Source organism: Talaromyces atroroseus, assembly GCF_001907595.1.
Source record: "Talaromyces atroroseus strain IBT 11181 chromosome Unknown scaffold_10, whole genome shotgun sequence".
NCBI classification, from domain to species: domain Eukaryota; kingdom Fungi; phylum Ascomycota; class Eurotiomycetes; order Eurotiales; family Trichocomaceae; genus Talaromyces; species Talaromyces atroroseus.
In genome coordinates, this window is record NW_017971442.1 from 504,808 (window position 1) to 520,420 (window position 15,613).

At 47.1% G+C, this 15,613-nt stretch overlaps 6 protein-coding genes across 6 annotated transcripts; 4 read left to right on the forward strand and 2 right to left on the reverse strand.

Moving 5' to 3' along the window:
* Positions 1–257: 257 nt before the first annotated feature.
* Positions 258–2,053, forward strand: UA08_06975 (60S ribosomal export protein NMD3; the record flags this gene model as incomplete). The annotated part of the gene is made up of 5 exons (XM_020262300.1): positions 258–325; positions 381–430; positions 485–576; positions 641–926; positions 984–2,053. The coding sequence occupies 5 exons, from the start codon at positions 258–260 to the stop codon at positions 2,051–2,053; spliced, it is 1,566 nt and encodes a 521-aa protein (XP_020117810.1).
* Positions 2,054–2,453: 400 nt separating this feature from the next.
* Positions 2,454–3,438, forward strand: UA08_06976 (Pre-rRNA-processing protein esf2; the record flags this gene model as incomplete). The annotated part of the gene is made up of 2 exons (XM_020262301.1): positions 2,454–2,775; positions 2,861–3,438. The coding sequence occupies 2 exons, from the start codon at positions 2,454–2,456 to the stop codon at positions 3,436–3,438; spliced, it is 900 nt and encodes a 299-aa protein (XP_020117809.1).
* A 671-nt stretch (positions 3,439–4,109) lies between these two features.
* On the reverse strand, positions 4,110–5,324 carry UA08_06977 (hypothetical protein; the record flags this gene model as incomplete). The annotated part of the gene is made up of 2 exons (XM_020262302.1): positions 4,110–5,090; positions 5,163–5,324. 2 exons carry the CDS (start codon positions 5,322–5,324, stop codon positions 4,110–4,112), a joined length of 1,143 nt encoding a protein of 380 aa, XP_020117741.1.
* Positions 5,325–7,771: 2,447 nt separating this feature from the next.
* UA08_06978 (hypothetical protein) lies at positions 7,772–11,175 on the forward strand (the record flags this gene model as incomplete). The annotated part of the gene is made up of 7 exons (XM_020262303.1): positions 7,772–7,774; positions 7,834–7,899; positions 7,972–8,115; positions 8,181–8,283; positions 8,352–8,368; positions 8,417–10,011; positions 10,071–11,175. The coding sequence occupies 7 exons, from the start codon at positions 7,772–7,774 to the stop codon at positions 11,173–11,175; spliced, it is 3,033 nt and encodes a 1,010-aa protein (XP_020117740.1).
* A 374-nt stretch (positions 11,176–11,549) lies between these two features.
* UA08_06979 (Dolichyl pyrophosphate Glc1Man9GlcNAc2 alpha-1,3-glucosyltransferase) lies at positions 11,550–13,493 on the reverse strand (the record flags this gene model as incomplete). The annotated part of the gene is made up of 6 exons (XM_020261870.1): positions 11,550–12,074; positions 12,153–12,292; positions 12,351–12,844; positions 12,920–13,113; positions 13,188–13,266; positions 13,336–13,493. The coding sequence occupies 6 exons, from the start codon at positions 13,491–13,493 to the stop codon at positions 11,550–11,552; spliced, it is 1,590 nt and encodes a 529-aa protein (XP_020117759.1).
* A 465-nt stretch (positions 13,494–13,958) lies between these two features.
* On the forward strand, positions 13,959–15,496 carry UA08_06980 (hypothetical protein; the record flags this gene model as incomplete). Its single annotated transcript, XM_020261871.1, has 6 exons — positions 13,959–14,044; positions 14,104–14,170; positions 14,235–14,305; positions 14,353–14,533; positions 14,598–15,309; positions 15,369–15,496. 6 exons carry the CDS (start codon positions 13,959–13,961, stop codon positions 15,494–15,496), a joined length of 1,245 nt encoding a protein of 414 aa, XP_020117760.1.
* Between the last annotated feature and the right edge of the window lie 117 nt (positions 15,497–15,613).

Consider the following 15,613-nt stretch of genomic DNA (forward strand, 5'->3'; position numbering starts at 1 on the left):
CTGACAGTTGAAGTCGGAACAAACAGTGCAAACTCCCGATTAGGTAGCTCGTTGCAAACAAGACAAACTTTTATCTCCCGCAAAAATTATTCTCGGAGGGGCAAAAAGTGGCCCGCGCCGAATTTGTAATTATTAGTCGTCGTGAGTACTCGACTGCCATTTTAAGCGGGCAAGAGAGAGTTCATTCTTTCTCGTGGTCTGTTTCTTGCGTCCAACTATTTTGGAGTCTTCCATTTCGACCGAGAATTTTCGTCAAGATGTCGATGGATTTGGATCCTGGTGTTCCCATCGCAGGTTTTCATGCGCAGCAACAACCGGAAGCAACGTGAGTCCCTCGAGACTGTTATTCAGTGCGCATGGCATGCTGATCTTCTTCTCAGGATTCTTTGCTGCAACTGTGGCTGCCCGATTGACGGTACCTCAGCAGCTGGTAGGTGGTCCATCACATAATTGTCGAAAATGTATAGAAACTGACCGAAATCAGGTGCACTGTGCCATGATTGTATAAAGCTTACCGTCGATATCAGCCAAGATATTCAACGTGAATCGGCTCTCCATTTCTGCCGTGACTGCGAGGTTTGTCCAGGTCATCTATCCAAGTGAGACAAATTACTGAGAATTTTTTTTGTTTTTTGTTTAGCGATGGCTTCAGCCACCAAACACCTGGGTCAGCGCGGCCCTCGAATCGCGAGAGTTGCTTGCCTTATGTCTCCGGAAACTTCGAGGCTTGTCCAGAGTTCGTATCATCGATGCTAGTTTTATTTGGACAGAACCACATTCGCGCCGTGTGAAGGTCAAAATTACAATTCAACAAGAGGCGTTTCAGGGTACCATTCTTCAACAAACATTTGAAGTCGAATATGTTGTATCTACACAGCAGTGCCCTGACTGTGCCAAATCGTTTACCCATCATTCTTGGCGAGCTTGTGAGTCTACTAAGTTCTGAATCCGGCTGTATGCTAATTGAAATCTTCGGCTTGCAGGTGTTCAAGTGCGTCAGAAGGTCCCACACAAGAGAAGCTTCCTCTATCTGGAGCAGTTAATGCTTAAACACAACGCGCATCGAGACACAATCAACATCAAAGAAGCAAAAGACGGTCTGGACTTTTTCTTCTCGCAGAGGAATCATGCAGAGAAATTGGTGGATTTTCTTTCCTCCGTGGCCCCCGTCCGAGTCAAGAAATCCCAGGAACTTATATCTATGGACATTCACACATCAACACGAGCATATAAGATAACGTATGCCGCGGAGTTGATACCTATCTGCAAAGATGACCTTGTCGCTCTACCACTGAAATTGGCGAGATCATTAGGAAATATTCACCCGTTGACGATATGCTTCCGAGTCGGCACCTCAATCAGTCTTCTTGACCCCACCACCCTGCAGACAGCGGATGTTCCGTCGGCCGTGTATTGGAGACAGCCTTTCAAAAATTTAGCCGACGTGCAAGAACTGGTGGAATTCGTGGTCATGGATATTGAGCCCGTGGGCGAATCCAAGGGACGCTTTTTCTTGGCCGAAATAACAGTGGCGCGTGCGTCGGAGATGGGAGTAAACGACAACACTTATTTTACAAGGACACACTTGGGAGGTGTACTCCACGTCGGTGATTCGGTCCTTGGTTATCACTTAACTGGTACAAATTTCAATGACCCCAACTTCGATGCTATACAGGAGAGCAACCAATACGGGTCCACAATACCAGACGTTGTGCTAGTCAGGAAATACTACGCTCGCAAGAAGAAGCCCAAGTCGCGTAACTGGAAACTCAGACGCATGGCTCTGGAGGAAGAGGAGCCTGCGCGCAAACAAGACGCGGATCGCTTGGAGGCCGACTTCGAGATGTTTTTGCGTGACATTGAAGAAGATCAAGAGCTTCGAAGCACGTTGTCACTCTATAAAGCCAAGAACGAAAAACGCCAGGCTGATAAGATGGACGTCGTTGAGGAGGATCAAATGGAAGAGGACAGCAGTGAAGACGAGGCGCCCAAGATCAATATGGATGAACTACTGGATGAATTTGATGAATTGAACATGGAAGATGCGGAATGAGTTGCATGATTTTTCTCTCTTTTCTTCTCTTCTTAAAATGGATGACATGAAGGAATGAAAGGGCTGTTTAATATCTCTTGTGAGATCTGGCGCTCTGGCGTTTGACTATATTCAACAGTTGGAAAAGTACATAGGTTTGATACACTGCACAATGGATCATAGGTTCACGGTAGAAAATGTTCATCAATTGTATTTTACTACGTTACGGTCTTTACCATTCAAGTTGTCTGCAGCGGATTAGATTGAAATTTATTTGTTCGCCGCCTTCTTCATGATTGGTCATCTCCTACGAAGACTGGCAGAAAAAAGAAGGCGGTGAAATACTATAATCAGAGAGAAATAACTTTTGCAGCTAAGTTATCTAGGCAACTCCTCAGTGACCACAAAACCGCAATAAATCATGGCCTCCCGAAAACGAAACGAATTCCTCGACATCGACGCGAGTGATGCAGAGCAAAGCGATTACGGATATGACTCTGAAGCTGCAGAGGAGTCGAAAACACGAGCATCCAAGCGGCGGAAAGTTCTAGATATCGATAACCGCTTTTCAAACTTGGAGGAAGACGAGGATGATAATGATGACCGTGATGAACATGATGAACATGATGATGATACGCAAAAGCCAAAGGAGAAGCCTGTCAAACCACTCGTCAAGGCCCCCAAGAAGAACAAGACTGGGGTGGTTTATTTGTCGTCACTACCACCATATTTAAAGCCGAGCGGTAAGTTTGCAAGTCGCATCGGAATACCATCTGGGTATCTGAATTGAATCATTCAAGTATATTATCAGCTAATTCAATTATTCAGCACTCAAATCACTACTTCTCCAGCGAAATTTTGGCCCTATCTCCAGGGTCTTCCTCACTCCATCTGTACCCTCTACTAGCGGTAGCGGCAGACGCAACAATCGGCGCAAGACATATTCAGATGGATGGGTGGAATTCGAGTCGAAGAAGACAGCCAAGCTTTGCGCGGAGACGTTGAATGCAAATATCGTCGGTGGGCGCAAGGGCGGTTGGTATCACGACGATATCTGGAACATAAAATATCTCAAGGGCTATCGCTGGTCAGATCTGATGGAGCAGATAAATAACGAGAGGTCTACGAGAGAAGCGCAGCGACGCATTGAGGATATGCGCGCGCGTAAAGAGGACAAGGTGTTTCTGTCTGGGGTGGAGAAGGGTAAAGTTGTGGAGGGAATTCGGAAGAAGCGAGAGGAGAAGAAGGCGGCGGCGGCGGCAAAATCTAGTGATGGGGATGTTGCGCCGGAAGATTTGCAAGTTCGCAGAGTCTTTAGGCAAAATGAAGTTAAACAGAGGAAGGAAGATCAAGATCTTGGCTCTATTGGCGAGGATGCAAGGAGAGTCCTGGGGAAGATCTTCTAGTGGTATTTTCTGGTCCTTTAGATGATTTCATTGTTTTAGATACCATCGACGTGTGCGGTCTTCGAAAAAGCAAAAAAAGAAATAAGAAGAAAGAAAGAGGTTTTTTATACTGCTAGTTCTTGACATTTGGTAAGCTTCTTCGGTATAATTATGTGCAGATCTAATTGACTCTAACCATAGCAAGCGATATTCAATAATCTCGGTCTTTTGAGTGAAACATGATGTATATACACGAAATATATGTACAATTGACTCGCGACTATACACACAATCAATGAAAAGCCTTATTGAGGGGTATCATAGTGTGTATAATTTCTATGATCTTCCCGTTGATATCAGTAATTGGGCTTGACAGTATAATATACCAAATGAATAGTCACGACATATCAACGGGAAGACGGTGTTCGCACAGAGTCCATGAGTCAAGGTAACCTCCGCAGGAAATGCAAGAAAGATGGGGGAAGAACTGTATAAGATATATGAGATCTTTACTCTATACAATTTCTTCAAGTCCTGAAGCTTATACCTCGAAGAAATACTCTCTTGCGTATCGGAAAGCGGGTTGCCGAACCCGCTGCGGCCAGAATTCTGGCTCTCTCTCTCTTGGCTACCGGACGTTGAGCCACATTTCAATACGCGGGAAGTAGAGGCAGGTGACCGTGAAGGCCACTTCATATCCCCAAATACCACTTCATCCGCTCATAGACAAAAAAGCTGGTGGCAGACATGGGTATGATTTTGAGATATCCAATCGTAATGCCTACCCAGAACCCACGGAAACCCTTTTCCAAGAAAATCTTGCGAGCCGTCTCGGCGAGATTCAGTCGATGGCCATCTCCCATGGCACCGCCAACTTGCATGCGCCGGCGGATCACTTCGAGTGGATATGCCGAAGTCTGTGAAATAAGGCCTGCTATCGCTCCGGAGAAGAGTTCAGCAGACGCGGTAAGTTGCAAACGTCGTTTGTTCTGTCGTTTACCGGATGGGCTTGGATTGTCCGAATCATGAATCGTGGTGTATGGCGCAAGATTGGGAAGACGAAGTACGTCCCCAATAGTGTCGTGAGTCAAAAATGATATTCCGGCATATGGAATCATACCAAGAATGGTGGCCGCAAACCCTCGATAGAAGTTTGCGAGGCCAGAGCTTGGTGTGACGGTGTTGATAGATGTTGACACCGTCCGAGCAGTGGCCATGGCGATGGACTGGCCGTTATTTGCAGCTACAGGCCTCGAAGAAGCCCGTTCATGATATATTTGTTGGCAAATTTGTGAAAAAGATGATCGCGTATTTTGCTTTGTTTCGAACGCCATGCGAACACGTATGACTTCTAGTGGATATGTGAAGAATACCGATGTTATCCCAGCCAGGCTGCCAGAGATTAAACGCCTGAAGGGGGTTTCTTTACTTTTAGAAGGGATGATGACCGCTCTGATTTGCTCATATGCAAGGAATTTAATCGCAGCGTAAGGAAAGATTCGTAGCAAGGTCGCCGAGTGTCCTTTATATAGACCACGAGAACCCTCGAATCGATGAATATCTCGCATGGCCATGGCCAGTCCCGACCAGCTTCCGGAATATTTGGCGAATTGTGGGTTTGATGCTTGAAAGAGAATTTTGACCCGATCAAGAGGGGCCACAACGGTTTTTCCCTAGAAAAAGAAAAGAGGAAGAAAGCCATGTCAGTAACTGATTTCACTAGCAGTATGCTTAAGGCTACCTACAGCACATCCCGCGAGACCACCTGCTAATCCACTCCGCAGAATGTAATCGAGGCTTCGCGTATCGACTTGCGTGACGTCTTTTGATGTACCGTCCACACGATCTTTCGATCTAATCTTCTCTGCCATGGCCGGCGCTGTGCTTTCCTCTGGGTTCTCTGTCATTGCTGACGATGGAAGCGCAGAGGCCTGCCTGCCCGCTTCCATGGCTTTTTATCCGATGGCGGTCGCGGCTAGTTTTCTTGTCTGCGCGCTGTGACAACGAATATTTGTTGGCTATGCAGACGGAACATGGTCCGGTTGAGATGTACGTTCAAAATCACACGTAATTACCAGCTGTGGGTAGAATGTCGAGGTCTTTATCAGAAGTGGCGCGGCGACGTTGGCGTCTCTCTCGGGGCTCTCGGTTATCCAAGTACCGGACTCGGCATCTGCAATTTTCACTCTGCAATGATAAATACAACGGAACGGTACTTGGCGTATGGATGGACAGAACAAACAATAGATTTATTTATCAGACGTCAAACAGGCTCATAATGACCATTAAGAAGAAGAAGTAGAGAAAGATTTTGTTCATTCGGAGTTTCTTGAGCTGCCCTTGGGGCCGGAGCCGGTACCGTAGCCGCTGCAGTCGGCAGGTCACGTGCAGCGGGAAGACGCGGCAAGTAATGGCCTCGTGAGAGGCATTTCTGACGGAGCGCTGGGTACAGAGTGAAATATAATTAGGAGTATACAATACGAGCCTCTTCAGAATAACTATTGAGTGCAATTATTGTTCGGGCGACAATCGCCTCGTCTCCAATTGCCTGAGGCCTCTACTATTCACGTGACGCCATAGCCTGGCCCACAGCGCAAAAGCGTTCCGCCAATGGAGGCGTTCGATCTTTCAAGCTTCAGCCGGAATGTTGGGCTAATCCATAACGGGTCTAGCTCCTCCACAGCCACCAATCCACACAATCTACCGTCGTCAGACGAGCTGCATGCTTCCTTTCATGTTGTAGCTACGCATTGAGAATGAATATTTCAAACAGTCATCTGCCACGATGGGAGGGATTAGAAGGGTTGAAATGTTCTTGGCAGTGTGCACGAACACGTTAGCCTGGCAATCCATGGATTGGCAGTTATTTATTTTTTTGAATACTCCGTTAGGGTTTCTATAGAGGTTTTCTCAACCATCGCATCGTGCGGTGTGTGTCTAAACCAAGCAATGCAGCGAGGAACCAGTCGTTCAGAAGTGCTCAAGTACGCGTCAACTTCCTTGCTGAGATTTGCCGAGTTGGTACTGCTTGCTTAGATAGCATGTGCCAGTGAAGTATTTGGAAACTCCTTCCAACCTATGCGCATGCAATGAGTAGTAACGTGATCCATAATATCCAACGGAGAATGCTTGAAACGTATCTCACTTTTCCAGACTGTGTACTGTAATTTTCCCTTAGTTTTGCTATCAGCGTGCTGGCGGAAAGGCCGGTCATCGACCTGTGTGAGTCCTTGACGAGCCCAATTACCTAAATAGGAAATAAATTCAATAAAGCCTCTCGAGAGTGATAAGGCGCATGAAGTTAATGAGATTTGCGAAAAGAGTGGTCCTAGACCACTCTGTTTTATATGGCTTGTAGGGGTGTCTTGTTGGGTTTTGTCTGATGTTATCCCAGGTGGACACCACGGCTGGCTTGCGTGGTGTCCGCACAGGGGTGAAGCCGAGAGATATTGCAGTAAACCGCGTCGACCACAGTCGTGTGCGGGTGCAAAAATACATCCATCTTCTTTGCCATCTTCCGACGATTCGAACGAGGGTAAGAACATGGGTGGAATACTCGGGGGCTGGGTTAGGGCTCAGCGGGCATGGATACGGGGGGGAACAAGAGGGTTTGGCGTCTGCCCAAGAGAGAAAAGCCCGCGCGGGTCCGGGTCCCCGGCGCGCGTTAGACTACGCTCGCTGCTCATCGATTCCACAGTCTCTTCCTTCTTCTCCTCGTCTGGCCCAATGAGCGTGCGCCCTGCGCCGGGAGGGTCTGTAGTTTCCCTCTTGGCCTCCACCAGCGCTGGCTCTTTCCCAATGAGCTTTTTTCCTTCTCCCTCCGCCGCTCCTTCCTCAACCTCACTCTCGTGCCTTCCTTTGCTTCTACCTCGACCTCTCCGCCTTCTTCTTCTTCATCTCTTTCTCTGCATCCTGACCTCGTCTCACCACACCGCAATTAATTATTTCCTGTCGACAAACACCTCCACAATATTCTACAACGGTCGATGCGCAGGCGCCCCCGCTTCAGCCAAAGAACGCGTTTTACTCCGGACTCTTGTCTCTCTGCCTCCTCCAAACCTGCAACGGAACTACGACGCGCCTTTATCCTCCGTCCTCAAGCTCTTTCCGCTTCCCGTCTATCCTCAAGTGGCCTGATTCACGTTATTCGAACACGAGGGCAAGCCGTCCGTCGATTTGTTTTATCTGAGCGAGTGTGTACAAGATCTTTCGCGTCGCTGTGATATTTATAGAAGACGGAATATTCATTAATATCTAACTCTTCGCTGTAGTAGGATTAACACCGGAATTTTGGGACTCCGCCTACATCCGCTCTATGTCGAAAGAGTGCCATTGTCTCCGGCAATAGACGATCATGGTACGGCTTCGTCCGACATAACAGAAGCATATTGCAAGTAATATTAATCAAAGCCACAGGTGTTATTTAAGAGGAAACCCGTTCAGTACCTTCCGCGGCCTGCAATCGAAGATGATAGCTCCGAGGTATGATTATAATCACTGAGGGATTACGCCTTAAATATACTCAAATACAATACTGATCGGGCGTTCTATTAGGTTTGGGTCATACCCGAGACCAACGAGGTCTTTACAAATTACGAGTCTTACCTACATAGGAGGGATTTCTACAAGCAGCGGCGGTTTATTTGTGAAATCACAGGTCATTCAGGCTTGACATTCTTCGAGGCACTTCAAAGCGAAGTAAGCATGCCCCTTCTGCTGTAAGACTCAGCTATTTGGAATTAAGAAGCATTAACTCGGTGTAGATGGCCGAGTCTCGAGAGCTTAATAGTGCCTTTCCAGAAGCTTTAAAGGAGCCAATCTTGAGGCGTGTGCAATTTTCAACTGTGTCACGGGTTGATCACCTTGGTATGTCCCTTGTGAAGTCCCCGCCCTTTTTTTTTTTTTTTTTTTTTCTGGCTAATCAGGCTATGCAGTTGATGAAATATTCGAAGTGAGTCTAAATGTGTTTTGTCTAGATTAAAGAGCTAACGCTTGGCAGGAGTTCAAGCAGGACTTTTACCCTGGTGAACAGGTCACCACAGTATTAGAAGATAACACGCGCCTGCACGGTATCATTCGTGATAAGATGAATTTTCCACGGCAGTATTATCCAGACGGGGGTGTAAAGTCGGAGGCTTATGCACGGTATCTGGTCAGAATCCTCGACCGCCCTAATGAGGAGGCACTCTTGGATCAGGACCATATCACGCGTGACCGGAAAACTTTCTCCAAACAGATGCTTCGTGCCTTTATCAAGAACAACACCACTCGAGAATCCTGGAACGGGGCTCCCTGGTTAGTTAAGCCGATAATTGCCGAAGAGTACAAAATTGAGACAGAAGTTCCGAAACACCTCCAATACGGTGCTCGTGTTGCTGAAAAGAAGGCTATGAAAAAGGCGGATCAAGAAGGACATTTCGGATTTTTCTCGTCTAAGAAACTTCCCGAGCTGAAGCCGGCCACTGGTAACGCTCCAAAAACAAAGCTGACACCTCAAGAGTTGGCGAGGAATAAAGCCGAGCAGTTCCTGGAGTATCAACGTTCACTAAATGGCGATCCATCTTTCTTAGTTTCGAAGCAGCCCGGCGCAGGGCTGGCCCGTCATGTCAAAGACACCGATGTCGACAAGACACTACCAGCTGTCCCCGCAGTTGTCGTTAAAACAGAACTCCCACCTGTCCCCATTATCAAATATCCGATTGAAGATTTGGACGTCAAATATGACCCTACTCGAACAATTCGCCCGAAGCTAAAGTCTGGCGTGGATTCAATTACAGATATTTCTCATGATAGTGATCTATTACAGGATGAGATTACGCCCGAATCTGCCGGTCACTTTCTTGAGACATGGAATACCTTGAACGTGTACTGCGAAGTATACCAACTGGATTCTTTCACCTTTGACGATTTTGTGAAAGCCTTCCGGTTCTCGTCGAAAGAAATAGATTGCGAACTGTTTGTGGAGGTTCATTGTGCAATCCTCAAAAAGCTAGTCAACGGTATCAACGACGACGGCGGAGCAATTCAGGTTTCATTGCCTGACTTACCACAGGAGTCATCTGATGAATCAGATTCCGAAGAGGAAGCGGAGGAAGAGCCTACCCCTGAGCCTGAACCTGTTGTTACTCGAATGACCACGAGAAGTAGTCTAGCTAAAGCGGAAGCTGCTAATTTACAATCGCAACTTGACTCCGGTACCGGTGGAGATTCAGGAAAGCCTCACGTGCATCGGGCTCACGAGCTCTTCGAGCGATATGATTGGATTGACAGGCTACGAAAACGCGACTTCCGTAATGGTGGATGGGAATCAATCATGGCTGGGCTTCTTAATCAATTATCTGTACAGCCAAAGATGGAAAAGGTTTGTGATGAGATTCTGAAACATCTCACTCCTCTAGACATTGAACCAACACAGGAAAGTGTCGGTGCACAATACGCGACACTCAATGTCAATCTCCGTATTCGCGCACTACAGATAATCTGCATGCTTAGCCTGGAGACCAAGGCTATCAGGAATTACCTCGAGGAGTGTAGTAACCAAATGACGGAATTCCGCAAGGAAAAAATCGAACATCAACGAGCACGGAAATCAGCGTGAGTACAAGCAATGGTTGGTCCAGCATGGAAATCTTGCTAACTTTTCCCTCGCTTAGTCTCGAGGAGTTACGAAAACTGCATGTTGAGAGGAAAGAAAATGAACCTGAGTCAGAAAGGGGTGATAAGAACAGGGAAAATGACAAGCCAGGCAATGAGAGGTCAATGGATGAAACCTTAGACTCCTCCGTACTTGCGGAAAACATGGAAGAGGATGTTGACACTGATGAAGTAATGGACACGGAGGACGACAACCCACGTGGTCCATCGCTCCGTGGAGGAATGGATCGCATTATGGAACGCAAGCGACGACGGGATGCTGAACGAGAACGGAGGGAGCAATTGGCGAAGCAGCCTAAGGGATCTAAGCAATATCAGAGAATACTGAAGAAAATTGACGAAGTGGAAGCTAAGATTGCGGCCTTGGAGGATGAAATCGCGGTGGTTGATAACGATCTTCGTGAAGCAGATTGCCCAAGAACGAGATGCTTGGGTAAGGATCGATTTTGCAATCGGTATTGGTGGTTCGAACGCAATGGTATGCCCTATGAAGGTCTACCAAACAGCTCTACGGCAGACGCGAAATATGCAAACGGTCGATTATGGGTACAAGGTCCCGATGATATGGAGCGGGAGGGATTTTTGGAGCCACCTGAAAGCCTCAAGAAAATATACGTCAAAGAACACCGGGTCAGTCCAGCTGAGCGCAAGAGCCGAGAGGAGGGCGGGACGAGTCTTCCAAATGCCCATCATTGGGCATACTATGATGAGCCCGGCCAATTCGATGATCTGCTTAAATGGCTTGATATACGCGGCGTGCGAGAGATCAGATTGCGAAAGGAGCTGCAATTGCAGCGTGATTATATCGTGAAGCATATGGAATATCGTCGCGAATATCTGTCACAGACCACGGAGAGAGCAGAATCTGAGGACGTCCCAGCCAAGCGTATGTCTACAAGAACCAAGGCCAATGTCGATGACGGAAAGCACCGATGTTTAAGGTGGAAGAACACAACTGCACTTAGTGAAAATGGACATCTTCATGTCGACGCAGCTCGCCTTACAAAACGAGCGAAGAGGGCGACAGACGAACCCAAAGAGTTGAAGGCGGCCAATAAACAGGGTAAACCTTTGAGTCGACAAGGATCTCGATATAAATTCTAAATTTAGTTTGTTGGGATAACACGTCGCTACCTCTTCAGGCCAAGTTGTCTATGAACTGTCGAAGCCTTTTTAGGACGGCTCTCGATTCATTAGGGATTATGGTGTTTTAAGTCCGGTACTTCGCTGGTGTTGGAAATCTCTTTGTTTCATTCTATAGCATTGCGCACTTGCATGCAAATCACTGGCGCATTTTTGATCACATAGACATATAACTGGATAAGCATGTCGGCTGGGGGGTGTGGAGGTTTTGTGTGAGTCGAATTGGGTGCTTGGTAGGAAACGCCTATATTATATCTAATATTTGAATGAAAACATATTCTAAAGCAGATGTCTCTTAAATCATCTCGAGTATATAATATAATGGGCCTGTCTGTCTAATTAGTAAAATACACCACCATGAAGCCGAGCCAGCTGCCCACAATGCCCACTGCGGAATAAGAACTCATGAACATGAGCGGCACAAACTCGTATCGGTGTAGGCCGAAAACAATGTGGTGAACGAGAGAACAATATAGTATCAGCGGAATGCTGATGGTAATATACAAGAAAGAGAATCGATCAAATAAGAACACCCGCGGTCGCTCGGGGACTGGCGCCACGCGGTCAAACACGAAGAGGAAAAGAATCAGCCAGAAGACTGTATAGACCGTTTTTATGGGGAATTCGGTTGCCGTGAAAAGAAGAGGGAAAAGAGAGACGTGTCCGGCAACTGCTAATGGACGAAAGGCGCCGAGATATCGGCGGTCCTTGAGTGCAATCAGACTGAAGGGGATGATAATGAGGAGGACAGCCTTCTCATGCACATGCCAACCGAACAAGAAGGATGCATAACCACAGAGAGTGACTGCGCCTACGAACGTATCCCAAGTCGGACGCAACCAGAGTTTGACAAGACATAGCTTTTTTTTTTTTTTTTCAAAATCAGTTTTGGAAGTTTCTCTCAAAGTATTAATACGAAGGGTTGATGCAGGACATACTAGTTGGAAAACAAAAGTCAGGATGAAAGTACTCTCCTTGGTAACTTCCGGTAGTACTGCAAATGCAGAATCGCCTACCAATCCGCGAGTCACGCTACGAATCGCTTCGTGGTCTACTGGCAGACCCAATCGAGGAGCAACTGGACACAAGTTAGTCTCGCCAATCTTTTGGCATCAATCTTGTAAAGGGCTCCGTACATGGAATCAATAAACGATCCGCAAAGGCATATAGTGCCCAGATATTGGGAGCCCAATAGGCGTGCGTTAGACCACGAGAAAATGGAAAGAGCCGATCTTTTAATTGGAGCAGCTGGTTCCAATAGGCGAAAGGACCAAATGCAAGCCCGAAGATGCTTACAACCGAGAGACCGAGCTTGATTATGTTTGAGAAACGAGGCCGGAGAATCGATTTTGGATCAAGACAGTACACTCTCAATAGGTAGACAAACCAGGCTAGAGAAAGGTATAGGTATATGTGTTTCAGGCACAGCAGACTGGCGAATGTAATTGCGCTGTAGAGAAGAGTCGATTGTTTCCGTGCCCAAACCATAGAGAGAATCAAGATTCCATAAAGAAATCCATTATATTGGAAATGAATGTGATCGATAATAAGGAGGCCTGGGGAGAGGAGGATAGAGAGACTTGCAATGTGCGCAAGATGTTTGCTGGAATTGGGAACAGACTTGACAAATCTATTGAACACACAGATGTTAGTCACCTATTTCCTTCCTTCCTTTCAAAACAATATAAATATGAAAGTCACTGACCGATCCAAGGCGAATGCTAGAACCAATTCGGTAACAATTACGGTGGCGCGCTGAAAGAAGACAGTCTGCCACGAGTCGTAATTGAGATTATTCACAACCAGCATTCCAGGGTCGGCATAGTAGGCAAAGCGAGAGAGAATCCATTCAAAGGCAGCAAAGAAAGGCGGGTAATCGAGAGTCCATTCGGACGTTTTCTACATAGACACGGACGAGGAGGTTAGATAAAAGAGCGGCGTTGAATCCGAGATATTCGCTCCGAATTCCTTACCTCGTAGTACCACTCCTGCACGGGAAGAGAGTGAGTGATAGCAAGCCAATTCCGATGCACCTCAAAGTCGGTCGACTTGCTAAAGAAGAAGAGTTCAGAATGCGATCCGATTCATGGAAAGTCCGAGGGGCGTGGATTGAATGCGTACTATGCGGGAAACAGAAGCACCTTGAAAGCGGCCGCTACCAAGGCGCATTGCGCCAGTGAGGGATAAAATTCAGGCATCGGAGTGAGCTCGCATCGCGCGAGGAGCGTTAAGAAGCAAAGCAGCAAAGGTCTTGACAAAGTTTCAAGGTTCGTCGTCATCGAAGGAAGTCAATTGAAGGTTGTCACGTGACCAAGCTCTTGGCCCGTGAGGCCAAGCTGTCAAGAAGCTCATTGGCCGGCGGCATCGAGCAACAGCGAAACAACTTGCTTGATCCTCCCTCTATGGATATGTCGGACGTTGCAGTTCGCCACACTCTTGCTCCATTGAATGTTGAAGTTGTTCATCGATTTGACTCTACAGCTTCTGTCGTCTCGATTTTTAGGGAAGTCCGCATCTGCGTGATTGTGCTGGTAGCTGGCTGGATAACCACCAGCATTGTCTCTTCGGTGTCATCAAATCGCAGGAAAAAAGACCCATAAGGGCTGACAGAACGTACTCAAGTACATCACAGCTATTGATTGAAAGTCAATTGTTGGATAGGCGCGCAGCATTGTTGTAAATCGCTAGCTGCCCATTTTCGGCAACGGGTCGTGTGTGCAGGTTTCGAGAGCACTTGACGCAACATGAAGGTTGCAGTTGCTTTTTCTCTCCTGACGGCTGTCAGCGCACAGTCTGTCATTGATACTCTCAGCTTTGGACATGGCTCGAGGTGAGTTGGGTTGCAACAATCGCTCGATTTGTTTCATCTTATTAATGTTCGCATATCAGGTTTTCTCCTTATCCAGACAGTCTTCCAGGATGGACCATCAAGGGCGAGGGCCACGAACCCCAGATTGTTAGTTCTTACGCTTTTTGGCAATCATTCTTCAACCTAGAATCCTAGACTGACTTTTATTCAGCTCTCGGACAGACTCATTCTAACGCCTCCATACCCCGGGCATACTAGAGGCTCCGTATGGGCTCAAAATGCGTATGTGCTATTGCTTTCATCTCTCGAATGGTGCTGATGCTTCATAGGGCTTCCCTGTCTGAGTGGACGTCTGAATTCCAATTCAGAGCTAGTGGTGCGGAAAGAGGTAGCGGCAACCTTCAACTGTGGTATGTGAAAGACGGAGAAAGCAGTGTTGGTGCCTCGAGCATCTACACAGTGGGCCAATTCGATGGCTTTGTCTTAACAATTGATACCCATGGAGGCAGGGTAAGATTCCCTTCTTATGTGCGTTCGTTTACTTGGTTTGCAACTGGGCTGATTCGTCCGATAGGCCGGAAGCATCCGTGGCTTCTTAAATGATGGCTCAATAGCTTACAACCAGCACACCAATGTCGACAGCCTGGCCTTTGGACATTGCGATTATGCGTATCGAAACCTAGGACGCCCATCCGTCATCAAGATTGAACAGTCCAGCTCGATTTTCCAGGTGGCTGTTGATGATAAGGTGTGCTTTCAATCACCCAAGGTCGCCTTACCTGCGGGTAATGTCTTTGGTGTAACAGCTGCTACACCCGACAACCCAGATTCGTTTGAACTCTTCAAGTTTCTCGTGACACCCGTTGCTCAAGCCACTGCGCAGTTCTCCGACCAGCAACAGGTACCAATCGAGGCTCGTTCCGAGAGCAATGTTCAGTCAAATGAAATCAACCTGGGTTCGCTAGATGATATGAACAGCCGTATCCATCAAGTTAGCCAAGAAGTTTCCCAAATCTCCCAGCACCTAGATGAGCGTCACCAGGAACTCCTCAATAGAATTTCATCAGCGATCTCTTCATCAGGCTCTTCGTCCGAATCCTCGCCGCAAAACGACGCTCGCTTAGACGCAATCAACGAGCGCCTTCGACGTATTGAGAACGTGTTGTCGGACCTGCAGCGTGACGGCTCCGGAAGGGACTACCGTAACCAATTCAATCAGCTCCACAAGGCCATTGAAAACTCCCATGTTAGTCTGACGGAAGCTCTACAGACTTCTATTTTTAACAGTGAGTTTTTTACTTCTGTCCGCGCCCCGCCACTTCTTTGACTGACCCGTTGGCAACAGTGATCACTGCTACAACACCGCGCATGGGTCTCTTCATTTGCGTCGTGATTGCTTTCCAACTCCTCTTGGCTGGCGCTTATATCATTTACAAGCGTCGACGCAATAGCATGCCGAAGAAGTTTTTGTAAATGGGATTATATATTTATATATGATATGGTATTACGTTTTATTACACTTAGTATATTACACCTGTGAGAAGAAACGCGACAATGATGAAGACTCTTGTATCTATCTTTGCATGTCAT